Source organism: Hypomesus transpacificus, chromosome 2, assembly GCF_021917145.1.
Source record: "Hypomesus transpacificus isolate Combined female chromosome 2, fHypTra1, whole genome shotgun sequence".
NCBI classification, from domain to species: domain Eukaryota; kingdom Metazoa; phylum Chordata; class Actinopteri; order Osmeriformes; family Osmeridae; genus Hypomesus; species Hypomesus transpacificus.
The window spans coordinates 365,567-392,106 of NC_061061.1; the positions used below are offsets into that span (position 1 = coordinate 365,567).

Sequence of the window (26,540 nt, forward strand, 5' to 3'; positions counted from 1 at the left end):
TCGACTCCCTGTCGGAGCGGACAGTGGCCCGTATACCTCTGACGGAACTTGCAAGACCACGTCTGTTACACTGGTGCCGTGACCCGGATCGCTAGGTTAGCATCAGCTAGCTGGCCGGAGTGAGTTTGAGGGGTAAATGTAGCCTCTGTATGGTGAAACTCACTCCTCAAGTATGTAACAGGCCACCCGCGTCAGCAAATTGCTAGCTTTTCGTTGGCGTAGTTGGTAGTGGTGGCGCTTGGGAAGTCAGAGGTGGTGAGGTCAACTCCCGGTCGGAGTGGACAGTGGCCCGTATACCTCTGAGGGAACTTGCAAGACCACGTCTGTTACACTGGCATGACTGTCAACAAGACTGTTCAGTACAACTGGTAAAAGTCCAGCGCTGATACGAATGCATGTAAATGACACAGATCCACATTTGGAAACAGATTTATTGAGTCAAGCTAAAACACAGGTGACAAAAAAAGACAGTCGGCGGTGACACCGACAAACCCCTCACTGTGACACAGAACAGCCTGTGCTTTTCAAAACCACAGTGAGTAGTAGGCGCTCTGCACATTGCTGCCAACATGACGATAAAAACACAACAGTTTATACCCACACAGGTTCATCATGATGTACAAGACACACAGACAACACAAGCAACACACAGACTTCACAAGGAAAAGCACACACACATACTCCTCGCCTACAGCACTCACACAGAGAGAGGTGATGGAGGATAGAGAGGGGTGATGGAAGAGAGAGAGGTGATGGAGGAGAGAGAGGGGTGATGGAGAGAGAGGGGTGATGGAGGAGAGAGAGGGGTGATGGAGAGAGAGGGGTGATGGAGGAGAGAGAGGGGTGATGGAGGAGAGAGGTTTGATGGAGAGAGAGGGGTGATGGAGGAGAGAGAGGGATGATGGAGGAGAGAGAGGGGTGATGGAAGAGAGAGAAGTGATGGAGGAGAGAGAGGGGTGATGGAGGAGAGAGAGGGGTGATGGAGGAGAGAGGTGATGGAGGAGAGAGAGGTTTGATGGAGGAGAGAGGGGTGATGGAGGAAATAGAGGGGTGATGGAGAGAGAGCTGGGCTACAGACTTAGTCTGTTCTACGGACTCTGCCATCTAAAAATGAATTAAGTCAACTTCAACTTCAAGCGCCCTTTAAAGTTCCTTTCTTGAGGTCAGTCTTGAACACTGCCTGTCCCTGTTAATGCTACAACAGCACAGACACACAAGAACATACATTTTTGTCTTTGGTGTAATCTCCACCGATAAATTTCACTTTCAGGACTGTTCAGAACAGCCTGAACAAAATAAACCTGGTTTGTCATAAACTGCATGGACAAGCAGTTATCAGAGCTTATTTTAATGTCTGTTTACATTTTTATACTATATTTTAAACACACAATATCTGCATGTACACACACACATACAGAGAGCAGTCCAGTACAGGAGGGAGACATTAACTAACCACAGGGTGAATCACAGTGAAGCAGACACCAGCATTGAAGGAAGTTACCCAAACCGGAAATTACCCAAACAGGAAGTTACCCAAACTGGGTGGGTGGATTCCAACACAACAGTAAAGCACATGTCTGATTTTAGTTAAATACTGCTCAGGTTAAATAAAGAAATAAACAACATTTTAACTACGACTACACTGTTACTACTAATCCTCCAATATCCTCCATCTACTCTAGAAAGCTGTGGTTGTGAACGTTAGCCTCGGAGACCCATCTCAGGGGTTAAGAGGTCACAGGGCAGGCTAGCAGGAGTTCGATGAACAGAACTGAGATCATTCCTCACAACACAGAAGTTCAATCATCTGTTTACAATTACATTTAGTCATTTAGCAGAGCGACTTACAGTAAGTAGAGGGACATTCCCCCCGAGGCAAGTAGGGTAAAGTGCCTTGCCCAGGGACCCAAGATAATTTTACACAGCTGGGGAATCAAACCGGCAACCTTCAGATTGGTAGCTCGATTACCTAACCGCTCAGCCATCTGACCTTAAACACTGTCTATATGATGTCGACTATTTCGGTATTTATTTTGAAATGTGTTTTCTCCGTGGGTTGATTGAAGCATGTGTTTGTCCCAACCCACAATCCACAGACAGACAAATACTTAGCCAGATATTTCTGAACAGACCAGACTGTGATATGATGACAACATCAGGAATGATATCAACTGTGTTTATAGATCGGCAGAGTCTACATTCTAACATACTGCTGAACTTAGCCAGGGTTAGGGTCAGGTGGACATGTCTTCCTGGTCTTTTGTCCTGGTCCTGGTCCTAACCCTACTGCTAACCCTGACTCAATTCCTGGTCTTGGCTTTGACTGCCCCCACTTTTGACCCTGCCCCCTAATAACCCCCCCCCCCCCCGCCCCATCCCTGACTGCCCCCAGCCCTGAACCTTCCCCCAACCCCAACCCTGACCCACACCACCCCTGCCCCCCCCTGACCCTGGGGTCAGTCCTGGGGTCAGTGGGGCAGCTCCTGCAGCAGCTGGGAGGCCAGCTGGGTGATGTGTCTCCAGGCCTCTTGGACGTGGCACGACTCGGTGGTGCGGGCGCACACGGCGAAGCGCAGCACGAAGCGGCCAGACAGCTGACACGGCACCAGGTGGATCCTCCTGGCGCGGGTGATCTGCTTCAGAAGCTGCTCGTTCAGCTCGTTGGAGCCCTGAGAGGAACACACACACAACAAGCCCTGAGAGGAACACACACACAACAAGCCCTGAGAGGAACACACACACAACAAGCCCTGAGAGGAACACACACACAACAAGCCCTGAGAGGAACACACACACAACAAGCCCTGAGAGGAACACACACACAACAAGCCCTGAGAGGAACACACACACAACAAGCCCTGAGAGGAACACACACACAACAAGCCCTGAGAGGAACACACACACAACAAGCCCTGAGAGGAACACACACACAACAAGCCCTGAGAGGAACACACACACAACAAGCCCTGAGAGGAACACACACACAACAAGCCCTGAGAGGAACACACACACAACAAGCCCTGAGAGGAACACACACACAACAAGCCCTGAGAGGAACACACAGAACGTTGGAGCCCTGAGAGGAACACACAGAACGTTGGAGCTCTGAGAGGAACATACACAACGAGCTCTGAGAGGAACACACAGAACGTTGGAGCTTTAGGAGGAACACACACAACGAGCTCTGAGAAGAACACACAGAACGTTGGAGCTCTAAGAGGAACACACACAACGAGCTCTGAGAGGAACACACAGAACGTTGGAGCCCTAAGAGGAACGCACAGAACGAGCCCTGAGAGGAACATACAGAACGTTGGAGCCCTGAGAGGAACACACAGAACGTGTTAATCTTCTTCCAGTCCAGACCTCCTTTGAGTCTAGTCCTACAGAAGAGTCCTACCAGTCTAGCCCTATTGTAGAATTATACCAGTCTACCCCTACCGTCCAGTCCTACAATTGAGTACTTCCATTCTAGTCCTACAAGTCTAGCTTTACAGTAGAGTACTACAGTAGTCCTACCAGAATAATCCAACAGTAGAATCCTACAGTAGAGTACTTCCATTCTAGCACTACAGTAGAGTCCTACAAGTCTAGTCTTATAGCAAAGTCCTACAGTAAAGTCCTACCAGTCAACATTATAATCCTACAGTAGAGTCCTACTGCTCACAGTAAAGGTTCAGAGATCCATTGAAAGTTCCTGATCCAGAGATCGGGAAGGGAGGAGTGGATCTTCCAGGTCAGGGGTGAGAGGGTCAGAAACGCTATTCCTGTTGCCAGGGTTACCTTGAGTCTGAAGCAGACCAGGCCCAGCACCACGTCAGCGCTGATCTCAAACCTCCGGTCGGCACGAACCAGGCCCTCGAACTCCCTGGCCAGGCCCACTTGCTGTCCAGAGGAAACACAACGAGGTGAAGGGCAGCAACAAGGAGCAGTGTGGTGGGGGTGATGATCTGATGGAGCAGTGTGGTGGTGATGATATGATGGAGCAGTGTGGTGATGATGATCTGATGGAGCAGTGTGGTGATGATGATCTGATGGAGCAGTGTGGTGGTGGTGATGATCTGATGGAGCAGTGTGGTGATGATGATCTGATGGAGCAGTGTGGTGGTGGTGATGATCTGATGGAGCAGTGTGGTGGTGATGATCTGATGGAGCAGTGTGGTGGTGATGATGATCTGATGGAGCAGTGTGGTGGTGATGATCTGATGGAGCAGTGTGGTGGTGATGATCTGATGGAGCAGTGTGGTGGTGATGATATGATGGAGCAGTGTGGTGGTGATGATGATCTGATGGAGCAGTGTGGTGGTGATGATCTGATGGAGCAGTGTGGTGGTGATGATATGATGGAGCAGTGTGGTGGTGGTGATCTGATGGAGCAGTGTGGTGGTGATGATATGATGGAGCAGTGTGGTGGTGGTGATGATCTGATGGAGCAGTGTGGTGGTGATGATCTGATGGAGCAGTGTGGTGGTGATTATATGATGGAGCAGTGTGGTGGTGATGATCTGATGGAGCAGTGTGGTGGTGGTGATCTGATGGAGCAGTGTGGTGGTGGTGATCTGATGGAGCAGTGTGGTGGTGGTGATCTGATGGAGCAGTGTGGTGGTGGTGATCTGATGGAGCAGTGTGGTGGTGATGATCTGATGGAGCAGTGTGGTGGTGGTGATCTGATGGAGCAGTGTGGTGGTGGTGATCTGATGGAGCAGTGTGGTGGTGATGATCTGATGGAGCAGTGTGGTGGTGATGATCTGATGGAGCAGTGTGGTGGTGATGATCTGATGGAGCAGTGTGGTGGTGATGATCTGATGGAGCAGTGTGGTGGTGGTGATCTGATGGAGCAGTGTGGTGGTGGTGATCTGATGGAGCAGTGTGGTGGTGATGATCTGATGGAGCAGTGTGGTGGTGATTATATGATGGAGCAGTGTGGTGGTGATGATCTGATGGAGCAGTGTGGTGGTGGTGATCTGATGGAGCAGTGTGGTGGTGGTGATCTGATGGAGCAGTGTGGTGGTGGTGATCTGATGGAGCAGTGTGGTGGTGATGATCTGATGGAGCAGTGTGGTGGTGGTGATCTGATGGAGCAGTGTGGTGGTGGTGATCTGATGGAGCAGTGTGGTGGTGATGATCTGATGGAGCAGTGTGGTGGTGATGATCTGATGGAGCAGTGTGGTGGTGATGATCTGATGGAGCAGTGTGGTGGTGATGATCTGATGGAGCAGTGTGGTGGTGATGATCTGATGGAGCAGTATGGTGGTGATGATATGATGGAGCAGTGTGGTGGTGATGATGATCTGATGGAGCAGTGTGGTGGTGATGATCTGATGGAGCAGTGTGGTGGTGATGATATGATGGAGCAGTGTGGTGGTGGTGATGATCTGATGGAGCAGTGTGGTGGTGATGATCTGATGGAGCAGTGTGGTGGTGATGATATGATGGAGCAGTGTGGTGGTGATGATATGATGGAGCAGTGTGGTGGTGATGATATGATGGAGCAGTGTGGTGGTGGTGATGATCTGATGGAGCAGTGTGGTGGTGATGATATGATGGAGCAGTGTGGTGGTGGTAGTGATCTGATATTATTATTATTATTAACTATTGTTATTATTATTATTAATATTATGAGTGGACTGTGGCCAATCAAGTTCTACTGAAGTTCCTAAGACGGCCACCAGAGAGCAGCATGGTTGCTTCTTTCAGCAGGGTACCATCCTGTGTTCACCATCCAGAGTCCACTTCATCTCACCATCACCTAATCCGTGTCTAAACAACGGTAGGTGCACTGTTACAAAGGAACAGTACATCAAAGGGGAGTGGACCAGGGAGCTGAAGAGTTTACAAGTGTGGCCATGAAATTGTTCTGTTGTCGAGTCTCTGCCCTTTAACCAGACCACTGTGGTCCTCAACATTAACCAGACCACTGTGGTCCTTATCATTAACCAGACCACTGTGGTCCTCATCATTAACCAAACCACTGTGGTCCTCATCATTAACCAGACCACTGTGGTCCTCATCATTAACTAGACCACTGTGGTCCTCATCATTAACCAGACCACTGTGGTCCTCATCATTAACCAAACCACTGTGGTCCTCATCATTAACCAGACCACTGTGGTCCTCATCATTAACCAGACCACTGTGGTCCTCATCATTAACCAGACCACTGTGGTCCTCATCATTAACCAGACCACAGTGGTCCTTATCATTAACCAGACCACTGTGGTCCTCATCATTAACGAGACCACTGTGGTCCTCATCATTAACCAGACCACTGTGGTCCTCATCATTAACCAGACCAGACTGGAGTTCTGACCACATGCTGACCAGAGCCAGCACACCACGTCCTCATTCCCAGCCTCTGAGCTTTCATCATCAGCTCCATCATAGCAGGGAATCGTAATGACCTCACAGCTTTATTAGCCTGCTTGAGACAACGCTATACTGAATCCCCTTTACTGCATCGACGATGTTGAAAGAACTAGTTTACCTTTACCTAACCAGGTAGAAATAAGTTTGTATACAGTTCAGTGGGGAGTCAGGGGAGTGGGGAGGGGAGGAAAAGGGAGGTGGAGGATGCGAGGTAGGTGGGGGGCAGCAGAGAGACAGGAGGGAGGAGGGGGAGACAGGAGAGGGAGGGGGAGACAGGAGAGGGAGAGACAGGAGAGGGAGGAGGGGGAGACAGGAGAGGGAGGGGGAGGAGGGGGAGACAGGAGAGAGAGACAGGAGGGGAGGGAAGAGGGGGAGGAGGGGGAGACAGGAAAGGGAGGAGGGGGAGACAGGAGAGGGAGGAGGGGGAGACAGGAGGGAGGAGGGGAGACAGGAGAAGGAGGAGGGGGAGACAGGAGGGAGGAGGGGAGACAGGAGGGAGGAGGGGAGACAGGAGGGAGGAGGGGAGACAGGAGAGGGAGGAGGGGAGACAGGAGAGGGAGGAGGGGAGACAGGAGAAAGGAGGGGAGACAGGAGGGAGGAGGGGAGACAGGAGGGAGGAGGGGAGACAGGAGGGAGGAGGGGAGACAGGAGAGGGAGGAGGGGAGACAGGAGGGAGGAGGGGGGAGACAGGAGAGGGAGGAGGGGAGACAGGAGAAAGGAGGGGAGACAGGAGAGAGGAGGGGAGACAGGAGGGAGGAGGGGAGACGGGAGGGAGGAGGGGAGACAGGAGGGAGGAGGGGAGACAGGAGAGGGAGGAGGGGAGACAGGAGAAAGGAGGGGAGACAGGAGAGAGGAGGGGAGACAGGAGAGGGAGGAGGGGAGACAGGAGGGAGGAGGGGGAGACAGGAGAGGGAGGGGAGACAGGAGAAAGGAGGGGAGACAGGAGAGAGGAGGGGAGACAGGAGAGGGAGGAGGGGAGACAGGAGAGAGCAGCACCTTGCGAATGTGAGCCTGGAGGCCTGAGAGTCCGTACAGCCGGAACACAAACCACATCTTCAGGGAGCGGAACCTCCGACCCAGAGGGATCTGCCAGTGCTGCAGAGGGGGGAGAAAGGTCAAAGGTCACATAGATAGAACATTATATTGACAAAGTATAGGTTCAAACATACTTACACATTAAACTTTTCAATTAAGTAATGTGAATATATTAAATAAGTAAATTTTTGTGCAGCAAAAGATAAGTATAAGGGATTTTTTCTTTTTTGGGCCCTTAAACTCCAGCAAATTCAGAATTTGGTTCTATAAAGATGTATCTTACCCTGTAGTCTGTCACAAGCCCTGCAAATGAAAGTCAGAGGTTAGTACACCACACACAGCTCCTGGTCCAGAGGTTAGTACACCACACACAGCTCCTGGTCCAGAGGTTAGTACACCACACACAGCTCCTGGTCCAGAGGTTAGTACACCACACACAGCTCCTGGTCCAGAGGTTAGTACACCACACACAGCTCCTGGTCCAGAGGTTAGTACACCACACACAGCTCCTGGTCCAGAGGTTAGTACACCACACACAGCTCCTGGTCCAGAGGTTAGTACACCACACACAGCTCCTGGTCCAGAGGTTAGTACACCACACACAGCTCCTGGTCCAGAGGTTAGTACACCACACACAGCTCCTGGTCCAGAGGTTAGTACACCACACACAGCTCCTGGTCCAGAGGTTAGTACACCACACACAGCTCCTGGTCCAGAGGTTAGTACACCACACACAGCTCCTGGTCCAGAGGTTAGTACACCAGACAACACACACAGCTCCTGCTGAACATCCTTACATATTCTGAACATACTGGTGCTAGCAATCCTTGCCAGCAGAGAACCCCCTCATCACATGACCTATAGATGACACTAGGCTGACGTAAACAAACTGACTTAGGATGACTTTTATTATACTAGAGGTGCAATAAATAACCTTATCTGTGTTGAGTGAATCATATGGTCAAGCCTAGGGTCAGGGAACTCTGTAAGTTTCCATGTGCACGCACGCGCACTCTGTCTCTGGGATCGATCATATTGACAGCTGACATGCTGAAGAGGGGACTTCTCACCAATAAATGGTCTTACATGAAGACTGGGGAGTTAGACAAACTTTGGATTGAGATCAGACTTTGTCTCCTTGCTGGCAAGCATTAAAGTATTTGACTTTCTTTGAATGCGACGACTTTACATTATTTGGGAAATTATCCTAACAATGGGGAGAGGATGAGAGGAGGGGATGACAGAGGGTGAGAGGACAGGATGAGAGGAGGGGATGACAGAGGGTGAGAGGAGGGGATGACAGAGGGTGAGAGGAGGGGATGACAGAGGGTGAGAGGACAGGATGAGAGGAGGGGATGACAGAGGGTGAGAGGACAGGATGAGAGGAGGGGATGACAGAGGGTGAGAGGACAGGATGAGAGGAGGGGATGAGATTAGAGGATGAGATTAGAGGATGAGAGGAAAGGATGAGGGAAGAGAACAAGAGGAGGGGATGAAGGGAGAGGATGAAAGGACAGGATGAGAGGAAAGGATGAGGGACTGGGAAGGGTTTGTACTGCTGAGTTAATTTTACTTATTTATTGTCTGTTCTTATGGTACTGACTAGAGCAATGCATTTTACTTTGTGGACGGTAAAAAACGTCTAAGGTGAGCATGAGGATAAGTGAGAGGATGAGTGGGAGAGAGTAGGAATGTGAGGGTGATGCGAGAGTGGGAGGGTGAGCGTGAGTGACAGGGTGAAAGTGAGGGTAATGTAGCTTGCTGCGTTCTCCATCTATGGAGGGGGGGAGGAGGGGTCCACATGATGGACACAGGCTGACTCAACGGTTAGGAGGTGGTGAAGATGATTGGCTGTGTTCTGGTGACACCAGTGATCAGCTGAAGGTGATTGGCTGGGTTCTGGTGACACCAGTGATCAGCTGAAGGTGATTGGCTGGGTTCTGGTGACACCAGTGATCAGCTGAAGGTGATTGGCTGGGTTCTGGTGACACCAGTGATCAGCTGAAGGTGACTGGTGGTGTTCTGATGGTAATCAGATGAAGGTGCTGTGCACACACCAAAGCCATGCTAACAGTTTTGAGTGTTTGTTGATGCAGGTTGACCCCCTGGTCTGCTGGTGACCCTAAGGCCAGCTAGCAGCGTCCGTTCTGGGACGTCTATCAGGGACCGTAACCCAGGGCCACAGACATACCACACGTGGGGAATACACACACCAAATAACTCATTTAATCGAATCAAACGTTAATTATGTAGACTTTTACAAGCATTGTCACAGGGGGATTCACAGCTGTCAACAGATCAGAACCTCTAACTAATCAAACCTTTCAAAGACGTTGAGGACAGCAGTGAAAACAGGGAATAGGAATTATTGTTCTAATGGCTCAAACCAACCTGACTCCTGGTTTTCATGTGTGAGATAAAGAGGATCTATCTTGAAGGCCCCGATGATGTCAGACCTCTTCTTCACCCTGCAGGCAGACGGACGGACAGAGAGACAGACAGGCAGGCAGACAAAGAGTAACCATAAATAATATTCATAATTCTTACTAACTGACAAACTAAATATCAAAGCGATGAAACAACCATATCTACAGTCTACAACTGTACCACGTTATAATACAGCATTTCAAAGGCCATCTTGATGAAGCACAATCAATCTGCATCGGGTCTTAAAACGTCCTAGAATAGCAACAAAAGCGCACCTATTCACATCCAATCAGATTTGCTGAGCATAATTCACATCCAATCAGATTCACTGAGCATAAAACCAGGAAATGAGATTCTGAGTCATCTTCCCAGACAGAACCACACGGCCTGTACATCAACCAACACGGCTGTGGGAAACGTCTTCATGTCTTCCTCTGACAACCAGACTGTCTCTGATGGGTGGCATGACAGCTACTGTCTAGGTTTTATAAGGGCAGTTGGAACACATTTCAGAGGTTTAATATAAGTCGAACAGTTTATACTGTTATAATAAATTATACTAATTGAATGCTGAAATTACTACAGCAAAGCTCGCTTTTCTGGCCTACCTGCATGTGATAAGAAAAATGCTTTTGCCATGTCGGATGAATAATAAAGCTTTCAGAGTCCAACCCTGAACCAAATACTTCACAAAGTATTCTATTAAACCTGTTAATGATATACCCAGCATTAAGGGGGCAAATTATCTTTCAGTTCCACCACTCTACATGAAACAAGTACTAATATGTCCAAGTTCCCTAAAGAGTTCATTGAGTCTGTACCTGAAATTCAAACTGTAGCTTTGGTAGTGCCAGATGTTCACATTAACAGTTGAGAACCAGCAATAACACAGACAGACACTCACTAATGTGTGAACAACACAGTTGAGGATAGGCCCTTCAAAACAACCTCAATATCTGGTTATGTTTGAGGTTATTTCAGAAATAGATGATGAACGCAGACAGACTGTTTCAGACAATTGTTCATTTCTGGCCAGTCGTCGCCGTGGAAACGTCCTCGGGGCCTATCTGCCAGTGTCCAGGTTGTTAGGATGTGTTGACTGATGGGCAGATGGGCTTGTGGAACCTTAGTCCTGTCCTAACTGTGACTATATGCTAATGTTTACACAGCAACAATAGACTCACTGTAAACACACATTAAAGACCAACCTCAAATTTAACGCTGTTAAGCCCTAAATATTATTAGGTTCTCCGTAAAGATGTTTTTACAATACCAATGTCTCTAACAATCTCCAATGTAGGTGAGACATAGCCAGCAGTAGGCCTGGAAGCAGAACAAACATTCATGTTTCTGTGCAGTTACAGTTTTACAACTAACCTTTTAAACTGACTGGTGTTCGCCATCTCGTCTTTTGAGATGACAGCTAGGGCTAACTCCGATAGAGCTGATGACAACCACTTTCCAGAGGGGAAACTTATTTACAGTTTGATTGCAAAGAGTGTTGAACAATATGTAGACCTTTCCAATATAAACCATTACAGTTTAGCAGTGGAAGTTGGCCTATTACACAAGTGAAGGGAGGTATGGGGGAGAGTGGTTTTTCCAGGGGAAAGTCAAGTCACCAAGTAAGGTGGATGTTGAACGGGAGATCTTACCACATCGTAGAGCAGTCGAAGTTCACCAGAAGCCATTTGTGTGGGTTGAAGTTGAAGGAATCCGCAAACTAAAAACAAACATACAAAACACACACACAACTTGATGTAAATACAAGTTTCAGAACGTTTTGCAGAATGAGATGTGACTATTTTGAGTCTTTCACAACAATTTGGATCACTGCATGCAAACATTCTTAGCAACACCCACATTGAGTCAACAGAGGTTTGTATTTTATCATCCTTACAATAAGTAGCCTGGTAGCTAGGCTAGCCAGAAACTAGTTTAGATTAGGCTACACCACCACATCAGATAAACAATAACCAACAATTCAACAAGCTATGGCATCTTGCTAAAACAACTTGTCGACAACTCGCAAAAATGCATAATAAATAGCACCAGATATGTGTTGTAGAGTACTAGTAGTGTTGTCTTGTTTGACTTGTGTATTAACAACTTATTTACGTTAGTCTTTGAGGTGTGTTCTCCTTCTTAGAGGCTAACCAACCAATAGAGAAAACGAATAACTCATCATTATTGCCAGAGAGATATTAGATGCGCAGCACACATCTCGACCTGGGCAGGCGTTTCAATATTTGAAATGCTAAACTGAGCATTTAGCCGTGGTGACTCTCCAACAGGTTCCTCCTCTCATGAGGCGTCTTATCTGTTTTGCTCGCTATCGTATTTCTAATATCCTCTCTCGAACAGCCTTGCGACAGACGCAATCAAGAGCGAGGAGAGAAGACAATGTAGGCCAGGGCCACGTGGCTGCCATGCAGACAGATGCAGGGTCCTGTCCATCACTCATCTCCTAGCAACCCGTCCTCCTGGAGGAAGAGAGCGCGGCTGTCAGTCTGACGGAGATCCAACCTCCCTCGTTCACTTCCTGTTGAAGAGTCTCTCTCACTCCCCCTCTCCCTCTCTCTCTCCCTCCTTCCCTCTCTCCCCCCCTCTCCTTTTCTCTCTCCTCTTCCATCCCTGTCCAACCCCCCCCCCCCCCCCGCGCCCCCCCCCCTCCATCTCTTGCTCTTCTTCTCCGTCCAGCACTCTCAGAACTTGTGTGTCCAATAACCTGGTATTTCTTTGATGGGGGGAGGGAAAGGAATAGCAGTGTCTTATCTAAAGGTTAGAGGCAGCCTCAGGAAATGACACAGTCCTTATCTGCTGTGTGTGGTTGCAGCTCAGCTCTGCTGGGAAGGTGCACATCGCCTGCTAACTGATTGATGCTTGTTAATTCTCCTCTGATTGTCATCCCTATGCTACTTCCCTCTTGACATTTATGCCACGTGAAAAGCGGATGGCGGTGGTCATATGTTTTCTGGCGTTGTGAAAAACAGTTTGTTTGTCATGTTTGTAAATCAAACATGACAGCGTGCGTGCGCGTGCATATTTGTGTGTGCGCAAGTGTGTGAGAGTGTGCAAGTGTTTGTGTGTGCTTTAGTATGCGTTTGTCTGTGTGCGTGGATGTGTGTGTGTGCACATGCTGGTGTGCCTGTGCACATGTGTGTTCTCGAGTGTGTCTTGTGTGCGTGCATGAGTGTGTTAGCCTCCCCACCTCGATGCCATCCAGCAGGGGTCTGAACTCTGGGCAGATGAAGGCGCTGCCGGCGTACGCAGCATCGATGTGCATCCAGACCTGCTCCTCGTTGCCTGTGTGAACACCGTACGTTACTGCACACGCAAAGCATACGCAAGCACGCGCGCTGCTGCGCCTTTTAAAAATGCCGTCAACCTCACTTACATATCGGCCCGAGTTCCATGACTCTGTCGAAGGCGCAGGATGGAGTGGTACCGAGTGTGGCGCAGAACTGAAACACAGACAGAAACACTGCATCACATTTCAAACTGTTCATTCATTCATTAACATCTGTTGAAGAAGCTTTTATCCACAGTGGAATACAAATAGTGGATGTAAAATGTAGCACAGAAATTCAAGGATCAGAAGTGCGTAGTTCTTACAGTACTTTGGTGGTCAGACTCAAGTAAGGGTCTTTTAGGTTATCAGGCACAGTGCAAAGTAACCTCATCTCATCTCCAACAAGCAGGACGAAACTCAAATATCTCTATTACGACGCAACAATGAGTTCTCACTGTGCAATTATATCTCAGTGGACCAGGTGCATCTGGGGGGAAAAAGCTCAAATCAAACTAACAAACGAATCAAATTCATTATGATATCCAGTGCACCTTAATTGTGAGGTAACACACTTAAGGCCGATTTATACTACTCCGACTCCGTTACGGACAGACGCACGCACGGAGTCGGACGGATTGGTTGAATTTATACTACTCCAACGGTTCTGCGTTCTGAAAGCAATTCACCGCCAGAACAGTAGATCGCGCTGCACCGCGATGCTAGCTAAGTTATCGAAAAGTCGGAGCAAATTTACAAATGAGCCGTTTCATCAATAAAATAAGCACATTTTCAGCAACTACACTGCCCATTTCTTGTCACATTTTAATACAGATGCTGATTTACATTGTTGTACTGTACAACAATGGCGGTCAAAGGATTCTGTTCTCTTGTCGGTCACGGCAACCCCGCACCTGACACAAGTGGTTCTTAATACGGACCAATCACAGCCAAGGGGTATCCGTAAAATGACGGTTTGACGGACGGATAGTCAGGAAAATCAGGAGGTGCACGTAAAGCTCTCTGAGGGGTTCAGAGAGGACACGGAGAGGGAGTTCCTTGACGAAGAGGGCGTTCCCTGTGGGCATGTCCGTAAAAACGCAGAAGTAATAATTGGCCTTTAGTCTGGTACGACCTGCAGCTGCCGGTACGAATGCAGTTCTAAATCTCAGTTGTGAAACAGTTGGACAGGCTTGACCCTTGTTCCAGCCCCTGTCTGTCTGTGGTCACATCTCTGTTATCAGATCCAGTTCATTAGGTTGGTCGAAGAGAGCAGATAGGAAACAACGTTAGCCTTTACAGAGCTGCGGGCCATGGAAACACCAGACCCTGCTGGGAAACCATGTCCTTTTCTACTGAAGACAGAGAACAGCTGCTTTTATGTGTGTGTGTGTATATATGACGATATATATGCCAAAAATACTAGAATGCCCTATTACATCCAGTAGCATTTTGCCGTATTCAAGCCAGCATGCTTTACTGGATATTCTGACCCACAATCCTTTGTGCAGTCGTGTCTCTCTCTCCCAGGACTCTCCTGATACAGGTGGAACGTTCACAAACCCGGAGGTTAAGAAAAGGATGAGTGTCCTTACAAAAAAGGGGATGAGTCCAGCTTTCTTGTCATCATCCATCAGCTTCCGGAAGGTCTCGCCCTGCACCGCATACCTGTCGTCCGTGGCAACCTTCTTCATCTGCACGCCACCAATCAGACCGGCTCGTTCCACGGACGAATGGGACTGCAGAAAGGAGTAGGGTTAGGGTGAGACGCTAGTGTACAGACTGGAGTAGGGTTAGGGTGAGACGCTAGTGTACAGACTGGAGTAGGGTTAGGATGAGACGCTAGTGTACAGACTGGAGTAGGGTTAGGATGAGACGCTAGTGTACAGACTGGAGTAGGGTTAGGGTGAGACGCTAGTGTACAGACTGGAGTAGGGTTAGGGTGAGACGCTAGTGTACAGACTGGAGTAGGGTTAGGGTGAGACGCTAGTGTACAGACTGGAGTAGGGTTAGGGTGAGACGCTAGTGTACAGACTGGAGTAGGGTTAGGATGAGACGCTAGTGTACAGACTGGAGTAGGGTTAGGGTGAGACGCTAGTGTACAGACTGGAGTAGGGTTAGGGTGAGACGCTAGTGTACAGACTGGAGTAGGGTTAGGATGAGACGCTAGTGTACAGACTGGAGTAGGGTTAGGATGAGACGCTAGTGTACAGACTGGAGTAGGGTTAGGGTGAGACGCTAGTGTACAGACTGGAGTAGGGTTAGGGTGAGACGCTAGTGTACAGACTGGAGTAGGGTTAGGATGAGACGCTAGTGTACAGACTGGAGTAGGGTTAGGGTGAGACGCTAGTGTACAGACTGGAGTAGGGTTAGGGTGAGACGCTAGTGTACAGACTGGAGTAGGGTTAGGGTGAGACGCTAGTGTACAGACTAGAGTAAGGAACTGAAATCTTTTCCTTCACACCATGATAGTGCGTTGTCCTAAAGCAGATCTGTAGTTTTAGACTAGCAGCATTTCAAAGTGTTAAATCAACACCAGGAGTGTTCATTTTAATTGCTACGTGTTCAGATGGGTCCACCCTCATGAGATCCACATGTATAAACACTCCTGGTGTTATGTAAATGAATTGTTTTAAGTTGCTTCTTCCAGTACAGCAGTGTTAGCCGGATTCCCCAGCTCCTGGGAGTGCTACAGCACTCTGGTGGAAGCAGACTGCATCCCTGAAAGGTTGTGGTGTACCTCAGGCAGAATCCTGCTCTGGCCTCTGACCAGCAAGGGCAGCCTGAGTCATCCTCACCCCCACAGCCCCATCAGCCCGAGGCCGAGGCCGAGGCCGGGGCCGAGGCCGGGGCCAGCCAGGTGGAGGGAAGAAAACAAACATGGCCGACGTTGTGACCCTTCGCTGTGATCCGTCTCAGATGACCCATGTGAACGTCAGTGAAAATGGAAAAAGGCAGGCGAATACTTCCAAGTTAAAGGTCAACTGCCTTGACTAAAAGCCAGCAGGAAGTCCGTCTCACCTGGTCCGAGGCGTAGGCCACCAGCTTGGACATGATGTCAGCCTCCGAGCGCTCGGGGTCGGTGGCCTGGACGAGTCGCACCGCACGGCAACGAGCCGCCAGCAGAGCCATCAGAGTAGCCTCACTGGCTGTGCCCTGGAGGAGGAGGGGAGGAGGGGAGGAGGAAGGGAGGGGAGGGGAGGAGGGTGGGAGGGGAGGAGGGTGGGAGGAGGAGGGAAGGGGAGGTGAGGGGAGGAGGGGAGGAGGAGGGGAGGGGAGGGGAGGGGAGGGGAGGGGAGGGGAGGGGAGGGGGAGGGGAGGGGAGGGGAGGGGAGGGGAGGAGGGTGGGAGGGGGGGAGGAGGGCAGGAGGAGGGTGGGAGGGCAGGAGGAGGAGGGGAGGTGGAGGGGAGGAGGGTGGGAGGAGGGTGGGAGGGGAGGAGGAGTAGGGGAGGTGAGGGGAGGAGGGGAGGAGGGGAGGAGGGGAGGGAGGAGGAGGAGGGGATGGGAGGGGAGGGGGGGTGGAGGAGGGGAGGAGGGTGGGAGGGGAGGAGGGTGGGAGGAGGGGAAGGGAGGAGGAGGAGGGGATGGGAGGGGAGGGGGGGTGGAGGAGGGGAGAGGAGGGGAGAGGGGGAGGTGAGGAGAGGAGAGGAGGTAAGGTGAGGGTAAGGTGATGGGAGAGGACAGGAGAGAGGAGAGGACAGTAGGAAGGCAGACAGACAGGCAGGAGAAGACCGTATGATAAACACAACATGAGTTGCTGTAATGCATTCAGCATTTCTATATTCTATTTAGGTTTTGCTCCTCAAACATACTAATTTCACTATCATGCAAACTACCCCTTCTGTCTCACGATGGTTTTCAAAGGACTGAGTCTATTCACTCACCACTCCGCCCCCCCCCCCCCCCCCCCCCCCCCCTCAGCCAGGCTGCTCTCAGCATCTCTTTCACTGGATCTGCCGTTGAATCACCAGCGAGAGATCAAACGATCAGGAGATGTGAGTCATGTCGCAGCCATAATCAGCAGAATGATGGGCCTCACAACAGATGTGGACAGTCACAGACTGAGCGTGACTCCGTGGGGCCAGGGGTTGTTATCCTGGATAGGTCAGAAAGATCAGCCAATCAATGCTGACTGCAGGAGGGCGATGACCCTCGTGAAGACGCATCTGTGTCCCCTGGAGAACATTGACGTCTGCCATACTTTTAGTGTCAGTGTACCATAAGACAAGTTGAATAAAAGCATCAGATACATGTGTGAAATGTGAATGAAAAAATCATGAATAAAACGTAAACACGGATGTTCCCCTTGTGAAACCACAGTTCACCTGGAACATTAAAACACAAAGGCCACAAGGGAGTTCATCTAGCCAGAGGGAGGTCCAGACCAGGCCAACATGCTGTCTCTCTGGGCTGAGAGACAGAGGGAGGTCCAGACCAGGCCAACATGATGTCTCTCTGGGCTGAGAGACAGAGGGAGGTCCAGAGCAGGCCAACATGCTGTCTCTCTGGGCTGAGAGACTGGCCTTCACAGAAGGTGTGTTGAAGGAACACATGACAGTCTGCCATTGTACGTTTCTGATTTTCAATGAGCGCTGTTCTCCTGTCGCTACGTTGCTGCCGTGCGCCCCCAGAGCGGGCTGGGCGGGCTGCGCTCGGTCTAAGCACTCATTACATTAGCTGTGTGAGAGGAGAGCCATTTGTTGCCATAGTGAGGAGCGTTTAAAAAGGGCCAGTGACAACAAAAGCACCCCTACGACGAGGCCGCGACGTGACAGCCGAGCGCTCTGACACGCCCCGAACACCCTCAGACACAGCTGGTCTGCTGCATCCACACATCCTGACCACGTCAAGCTCTCCTCTCAAAATCTCCTCTCCACAACCCCCCCCCCCCCCCCTCCTCCTTCCCCCAACCACAGTCCTGCAGCAGTCTGTCTGCTGACATACTGAAAGGCAATTTCCAATGTTTTTCTGCTCTTGCGGAGGAAACAAATCGTTGACAGACAAATTGCTGATGGATTTTAGAGCGGATCAATCCTGTCACCCTAAACGTTCTCTGTGCTCTCTGAGGTGCCCTGAGCCACACGGTCTATCTGAAGGGCCCTGTTTCCGTTACCATCTGTGAGCACAGACAACCGGACGAGCAGCTGCCTGCAGGTTATTAAACGACACATCAAGGGATGGGGGCGATACTGAACATTACTTAGAAGGATCGTAGCGAGAGGGCAAATCAATATTGACATTTGAATGTGGAGAGGTCTAACGTTGCAGACGCTGCGTGTTCTTCTGACCCCACCTGGATGACCCCCCTCCCTTTACCCCCCCTCCCTGTTCCCCCCTGCCTGTTCCCCCCTCCCTGTACCCACCTGGATGACCCCCCCTCCCTGTATCCACCTGGATGACCCCCCCTCCCTGTACCCCCCTCCCTGTACCCACCTGGATGACCCCCCCTACCTGTTCCCCCTCCCTGTGCCCACCTGGATGACCCCCCCCTCCCTATACCCCCCCTCTCTGTACCCCCCTCCCTGTACCCACCTGGATGACCCCCCCTTCCTGTACCCACCTGGATGACCCCCCCTACCTGTTCCTCCCTCCCTGTGCCCACCTGGATGACCCCCCCCTCCCTATAGCCCCCCTCTCTGTACCCCCCTCCCTGTACCCACCTGGATGACCCCCCCTCCCTGTACCCACCTGGATGACCCCCCCCTCCCTATACCCCCCCTCTCTGTACCCCCCCTCCCTGTTCCCCCCTCCCTGTACCCACCTGGATGACCCCCCCTCCCTGTACCCACCTGGATGACCCCCCCTCCCTGTTTCCCCCTCCCTGTACCCACCTGGATGACCCCCCCTCCCTGTACCCACCTGGATGACCCCCCCTCCCTGTTTCCCCCTCCCTGTACCCACCTGGATGACCCCCCCTCCCTGTACCCACCTGGATGACCCCCCCTCCCTGTTTCCCCCTCCCTGTACCCACCTGGATGACCCCCCCTCCCTGTACCCACCTGGATGACCCCCCCTCCCTGTTTCCCCCTCCCTGTACCCACCTGGATGACCCCCCCTCCCTGTACCCACCTGGATGACCCCCCCTCCCTGTTTCCCCCTCCCTGTACCCACCTGGATGACCCCCCCTCCCTGTTTCCCCCTCCCTGTACCCACCTGGATGACCCCCCCTCCCTGTTTCCCCCTCCCTGTACCCACCTGGATGACCCCCCCTCCCTGGCCCTGGGTTCCAGCGATGAAGTCTCCAGGGAGTTTCAGCATCTTCCCCAGCCAGTCCAGCATCACTGTCTCCAGCTCTGTACAGGCTGGGCTGGCGGCCTGCACACACACACACACACATATAGACAATCACACACACACACACACACACACACACATATAGACAATCACACACGCACACACACACACACACAGACAAAACATGCACACACAAACTCACAAAAATGAGTGTGTGTCCATGTCTACCGTACATGTGCTGAGGGCAGGTGTGCTGAGGGCAGGTGTGCTGAGGGCAGGTGTGTTGAGGGCAGGTGTGTTGAGGGCAGGTGTGCTGAGGGCAGGTGTGCTGAGGTCAGGTGTGCTGAGGGAAGGTGTGTTGAGGGCAGGTGTGCTGAGGGCAGGTGTGTTGAGGTCAGGTGTGCTGAGGGCAGGTGTGTTGAGGGCAGGTGTGCTGAGGGCAGGTGTGTTGAGGGCAGGTGTGCTGAGGGGCAGGTGTGTTGAGGTCAGGTGTGCTGAGGGCAGGTGTGTTGAGGGCAGGTGTGCTGAGGGCAGGTGTGCTGAGGTCAGGTGTGTTGAGGGCAGGTGTGCTGAGGGCAGGTGTGTTGAGGGCAGGTGTGTTGAGGGCAGGTGTGCTGAGGTCAGGTGTGTTGAGGGCAGGTGTGTTGAGGGCAGGTGTGCTGAGGGCAGATGTGTTGAGAGCAGGTGTGTTGAGTTCAGGTGTGTTGAGGGCAGGTGTGTTGAGAGCAGGTGTGCTGAGGGCAGGTGTGCTGAGGGCAGGTGTGTTGAGGGCAGGTGTGCTGAGGGCAGGTGTGTTGAGGGCAGGTGTGCTGAGGGCAGGTGTGTTGAGGGCAGGTGTGTTGAGTTCAGGTGTGTTGAGGGCAGGTGTGCTGAAGGCAGGTGTGCTGAGGGCAGGTGTGTTGAGGGCAGGTGTGTTGAGTTCAGGTGTGTTGAGGGCAGGTGTGCTGAGGGCAGGTGTGTTGAGGGCAGGTGTGCTGAGGGCAGGTGTGCTGAGGTCAGGTGTGTTGAGGGCAGGTGTGCTGAGGGCAGGTGTGTTGAGGGCAGGTGTGTTGAGGGCAGGTGTGCTGAGGTCAGGTGTGTTGAGGGCAGGTGTGTTGAGGGCAGGTGTGCTGAGGGCAGATGTGTTGAGAGCAGGTGTGTTGAGTTCAGGTGTGTTGAGGGCAGGTGTGTTAAGAGCAGGTGTGCTGAGGGCAGGTGTGCTGAGGGCAGGTGTGCTGAGGGCAGGTGTGTTGAGGGCAGGTGTGCTGAGGGCAGGTGTGTTGAGGGCAGGTGTGCTGAGGGCAGGTGTGTTGAGGGCAGGTGTGTTGAGTTCAGGTGTGTTGAGGGCAGGTGTGCTGAGGGCAGGTGTGTTGAGGGCAGGTGTGTTGAGGGCAGGTGTGCTGAGGGCAGGTGTGTTGAGGGCAGGTGTGCTGAGGGCAGGTGTGTTGAGGGCAGGTGTGCTGAGGGCAGGTGTGTTGAGGGCAGGTGTGCTGAGGGCAGGTGTGTTGAGGGCAGCGTGGAGGAGCCGTACCCAGGAGAAGCCGATGCAGCCGATGGCTCCACACAGCATGTCTGCCAGCATGGCAGGGTACGAGGAGGCAGCAGGGAAGTAGGCGTAGAAGTAGGGACTTTGCCAGTGGGTCACCTGCATGAACACACACATGCACATCATAGCATGGTTATAGCATGGTTATGGCATGGTTATGGCATGGTTATGGAATGGTTATTACATGTACATTACATTAGTCATTTAGCAGTTGCTCTGATCCAGAGTGACTTATAATAAGTACAGGAACATTCCCCCGAGGCAAGTAGGGTGAAATGCCTTGCTCAAGCACACAACGTCATTTCGCACTATCAAACCATTTACATTTTGACATTTGACATATAACGTGGTTATAACATGGTTGTAACGTGGTTATGGCATGGTTATAATGTGGTTATGGCATGGTTATAACGTGGTTATATCATGGTTATGGAATGGTTATAGCATAGTTATGGCATGGTTATGGCATGGTTATAGCATGGTTATGGCATGGTTATAGCATGGTTATAGCATGGTTATGGCATGGGTGTGTGTGTTATGGTGCTCAGGTTTGCAAGGGCTGAGGGCTTGGTTCAAGGTTCAGTTTGAGAGAGAATATTGAATCCTCCAAATCAGATCTGAGACACAACACATCTTGATGTTGTCATATTCTGAACATGTTTTAGCTCTAGTCGTGGACTTGGTATAATCCAATAACACGTATGTGTTCCACAGCTGCATGGCTGCTCAAATCTCATTATTTCTGCTTTCATGGCTGTGAGCCAGAGGCTGCGCCTGCCTGCCTCCATGTCTCCCTGCCTGCCTGCCTGCCTGCCTGCCTGCCTGCCTGCCTGCCTGCCTGCCTGCCTGCCTGAATGCCTGTCTCCCTCACCCCCTGCCTGCCTGTCTCCCTGCTTCCCTGTCTCCCTGCCTGCCTGCCTGTCTCCCTGTCTCCTTGCCTGCCTGCCTCCCTCACCCCCTGTCTCCCTGCCTCACCCACTGTCTCCCTGCCTGCCTGTCTCCCTGCCTGTTTCCCTGCCTGTCTCCCTGTCTCTCTGCCTGCCTCCCTCACCCCCTGTCTCCCTGTCTCCCTGCCTGCCTCCCTCATCCCCTGTCTCCCTGTCTCCCTGCCTGCCTGACTCCCTGTCTGTCTGTCTGCCTGCCTGCCTACCTGCCTGTCTTCCTGCCTGACTCCCTGTCTGCCTGTCTGCCTGTCTGCCTGTCTGCCTGTCTGCCTGCCTGCCTGCCTGTCTTCCTGCCTGACTCCCTGTCTGCCTGTCTGCCTGCCTGTCTGCCTGCCTGCCTGCCTGCCTGCCTGCCTACCTGCCTGTCTTCCTGCCTGACTCCCTGCCTGCCTGCCTGTCTGTCTGTCTGTCTGTCTGTCTGCCTGGCTGCCTGCCTGTCTCCCTTCCTGCCTACCTCACCCCCTGTCTCCCTGTCTCCTTGCCTGCCTGTCTCCCTGCCTGTTTCCCTGCCTGTCTCCCTGTCTCTCTGCCTGCCTCCCTCACCCCCTGTCTCCCTGTCTCCCTGCCTGCCTCCCTCATCCCCTGTCTCCCTGCCTGCCTGACTCCCTGTCTGTCTGTCTGCCTGCCTGCCTGCCTGCCTACCTGCCTGTCTTCCTGCCTGACTCCCTGTCTGCCTGTCTGCCTGTCTGCCTGCCTGCCTGCCTGCCTGTCTTCCTGCCTGACTCCCTGCCTGCCTGCCTGCCTGCCTGTCTGTCTGCCTGCCTGCCTGAATGCCTGTCTCCCTCACCCCCTGCCTGCCTGTCTCCCTGCTTCCCTGTCTCCCTGCCTGCCTGCCTGCCTGCCTGTCTCCCTGTCTCCTTGCCTGCCTGCCTCCCTCACCCCCTGTCTCCCTGCCTCACCCACTGTCTCACCCCCTGCCTGCCTGTCTCCCTCCCTGTCTCCCTGCCTGCCTGCCTGACTGTCTCCCTGCCTGCCTCCCTCACCCCCTGTCTCCCTGTCTGCCTGTCTGCCTGTCTTCCTGCCTGACTCCCTGCCTGCCTGCCTGTCTGTCTGTCTGCCTGCCTGTCTGCCTGCCTGTCAGGGTATTCCCATGGTGAGTCATCCATTAGGCTAACGAGTCTCCTTCCACACCATAAAGCAGAGGTGTTTGAAGGAAACTGCCTTGTTACAGAAACGGAACAAGTGTTTAATATGTCAGAGTTGAGGCATGTGAAGACAGACCGTAAGACTCTTACTAAGAGTCGACCCTTCCTACTGGCCCTCAGCCCATTAATGATTAACTCCTTGAACTTTGGGATGAGAACAGCAACATAGAAAGAGGTGAGGGACTTAGAACGAGTTTAGAGCGTCTGGAGACACTTCCAGTTTGTTAGGGTTAGGGTTAGGCAGACAGGCAGACAGGGAGTCACTTCCAGTCTGGAGCACCTGCACCCGATGCACCGTGGGACTTAAACACACACACACCTCACACACACACACACACACCTCACACACACACACACACACCTCACACACACACACACACACCTCACAAACACACACCTCACAAACACACACACACACCTCACACACACACACACCTCACACACACACACCTCACACACACACACCTCACACACACACACACACACACCTCACAAACACACACACACACCTCACACACACACACCTCACAAACACACACACACACCTCACACACACACACACCTCACACACACACACCTCACACACACACACCTCACACACACACACACCTCACACACACACACCTCACACACACACACACCTCACACACACACATACCTCACACACACACACCTCACACACACACACCTCACACACACACACACCTCACACACACACACCTCCAGAACACACACACCTCACACACACACACACCTCACACACACACACACCTCACACACACACACCTCACACACACACACACACCTCACACACACACACACCTCACACACACACACCTCACACACACACACCTCACACACACACACCTCACAAACACACACACCTCACACACACACACACCTCACACACACACACACCTCACACACACACACCTCACAAACACACACACCTCACACACACACACCTCACAAACACACACCTCACAAACACACACACCTCACAAACACACACCTCACAAACACACACACCTCACAAACACACACCTCACACACACACACACCTCACACACACACACACCTCACACACACACCTCACACACACACACCTCACACACACACACCTCACAAACACACACACCTCACAAACACACACACACCTCACACACACACACCTCACACACAACCTCACACACACACCTCACACACAAACACACACACCTCACACACACCTCACAAACACACACCTCACACACAAACACACACACCTCACACACACCTCACAAACACACACCTCACAAACACACACACCTCACACACACCTCACAAACAGACACCTCACACACACCCTCACACACACACCTCACACACACACACACCTCACAAACACACACACACACCTAACACACCCTCACACACACACACACACACACACAGGAGACTACTGGATCATCTGGATGATCAGGGGAAAATGTAATCCAGTGTTTAAAAGGGACATGTGAATGACATTAACACTAATCCTAATTGTAACTACATAGCCTGTACAACTAGGCTATGTTAGAGCCCCTTTCAGCTCTAGAGCTAAGTTATATCAAATCCCCTTGCTACCTCCCCCTCCCCCCCCCCCCCCCCCCCCACACACACACACACTGAAAACAAGCCAAGCAGAAGATGTCCTGCTCACCCCCGGCATGACGACCCTCTCGATGTCCCTGAAGACGTCATCGTAGGAGTCTGGCTCCTGGGGGGCGTCCTCGGGGATCAGAGGGCGCAGGTAGCCGGGCTCCACGTCAGGGTACACCTGCCTCTGCTCCACGCTTTCCAGGTAGTCTGCCACATAGTCCACCATCTCCTTCCCTCGCCGGCGAAACTCCGCTGTGTCCATGTTACGACACTGGCTCATACGGAGGGATGGGGTTTACACAAAGCTGATTCTCAAAAGCGCTCATTTAACATTGAGACTGTTGTGTTGTTGAGTGCATGGGTCCACTCTCGTAAAATGGACCAATTTTAAGACACTGTTAATCTAACAGTCAAAATGACTCAGAAAATGACCTTTACAATAAAATCTTAACTTTATTATTTTATAAGAATGCATGGCAACACTGACTTAATTACTGTCTAGGTTTGATTATTCATTAATCGTGCTATTTTGTAATCTCCACAGATACACACACAAAATTGAGCATTTCTATCAAATCCACGACTGATACTGCAGATAGCAGAACAGAAGAGAAACAAAGAGACTGGTCCTGTGTACACAACATTAAAACAAAGTAACAAACATGACACAAATATCCCTCTCATAATTCTCCACCTTGTACTCTCGTGGTAAAGGTGAAGTCTGAAGAACTTTACTCAAAAATTCTGATTAAAGGTCACTTTGTTCAACTGCCGCCAAAACGGAGGCTACACATCAGTACCACAGCCTTGTACCAGGTACAGCACCACACACACTGGAGTAAACAGCAGTACCACAGCCTTGGACCAGGTATAGCACCACACACACTGGAGTACACATCAGTACCACAGCCTAGTACCAGGTACAGCACCACACACACTGGAGTACACATCAGTACCACAGCCTAGTACCAGGTACAGCACCACACACACAGGAGTACACATCAGTACCACAGCCTTGGACCAGGTACAGCACCACACACACTGGAGGCTAATGCACACAGGTGCCGTTCCCCATTCTACTGAGTAGAAACTGGCAATACTAATCCAGCGTAATCTGCTCTAATCCTGGTGTGAATTAAATGCTCACTCAGCTCAGTGTCACCGGCTTGTAGGTGTGATTGTGTGTGTGTTTCACATATTATGGGACCCATGTTGAAATGAGAGCAGGTGGACCCAGGTCAAGCAGAAGTCCTGCTATACAGCTCTGCAGAGCTGATGTTTAGGGTTATTGGGTTTGTTAGATGGTGCGTGCCCTGCAACCCCTCCTGCATGTTCCTCTGCCCTCCTGCAGTCCAACTACCAGACAGGAGGCACAAACCCATAATACGTTTAATAAAGTGCTCAAATATAGTCCAGAGGGTTTCTTTGTGGACATGCAGACTGGCTGGAGGTGGTTCTATGCTGGTGGACTCCATAGAGAGAGCAGGATGATCATCTGAAGCTGGAGCCAACCATAGCCAGGTGCTTAAAGCACAAAACAACATCGAAGGCATCAAGTTGATCTTTATTAACTAAAGAGGCTGGGGAAATGAAAGACAAACGCTCTATCGTTCAAAAGTGTAGGAATAGAACGGCTGACGAGATATCAACTGAAAGAAAAACACCCTCATATTCCTGACTCAATGAACAGTGAAGTAAAGTAAGTGATGGAAACAGCACACCAGACCACCTGCTGGCAACTCTCTCACGCATCGCCTGCCCACCTCCACCATCACATCCTGCATGTATCTGCATGCATCAGCTCCCACAACACCCTGAGAACCTTATCTAAAACTGGATTAGAGCCGTGTGCGTGTGTGTGTGTGTACTTACGATAGTCAGGGCTGAGCTCCTCTCTCTCCTTGCGTCTCCAGAGACAGTGTTGTGAGTCCTGGGGTGAGACGCTCAATTTATC

General features: G+C 51.5%; 1 protein-coding gene across 1 annotated transcript; it reads right to left on the bottom strand.

Annotated features, from left to right (window-relative positions):
* Positions 1-2,454: 2,454 nt before the first annotated feature.
* ddc (dopa decarboxylase) lies at positions 2,455-26,540 on the bottom strand. The gene is made up of 14 exons (XM_047043457.1): positions 26,459-26,540; positions 24,648-24,857; positions 20,863-20,976; positions 19,314-19,433; positions 16,139-16,273; positions 14,713-14,856; positions 13,226-13,292; positions 13,040-13,134; positions 11,484-11,551; positions 9,793-9,869; positions 7,685-7,704; positions 7,363-7,461; positions 3,784-3,885; positions 2,455-2,669 (listed from the first exon to the last, which is right to left on the bottom strand). The coding sequence occupies exons 2-14, from the start codon at positions 24,846-24,848 to the stop codon at positions 2,469-2,471; spliced, it is 1,443 nt and encodes a 480-aa protein (XP_046899413.1). The 5' UTR covers positions 24,849-24,857; positions 26,459-26,540; the 3' UTR covers positions 2,455-2,468.

Excerpts from the sequence above, each read along its gene's own strand:
- ddc (XM_047043457.1), bottom strand. The coding sequence starts at position 24,848 with ATGGACACAGCGGAGTTTCGCCGGCGAGGGAAGGAGATGGTGGACTAT. Across the intron at positions 9,870-11,483 it reads TTCGACTGCTCTACGATGTG|GGTGAAGAAGAGGTCTGACA; the intron begins GTAAGATCTCCC and ends GTCTGCCTGCAG. Across the intron at positions 7,705-9,792 it reads ACATGAAAACCAGGAGTCAG|GGCTTGTGACAGACTACAGG; the intron begins GTTGGTTTGAGC and ends TTTCATTTGCAG.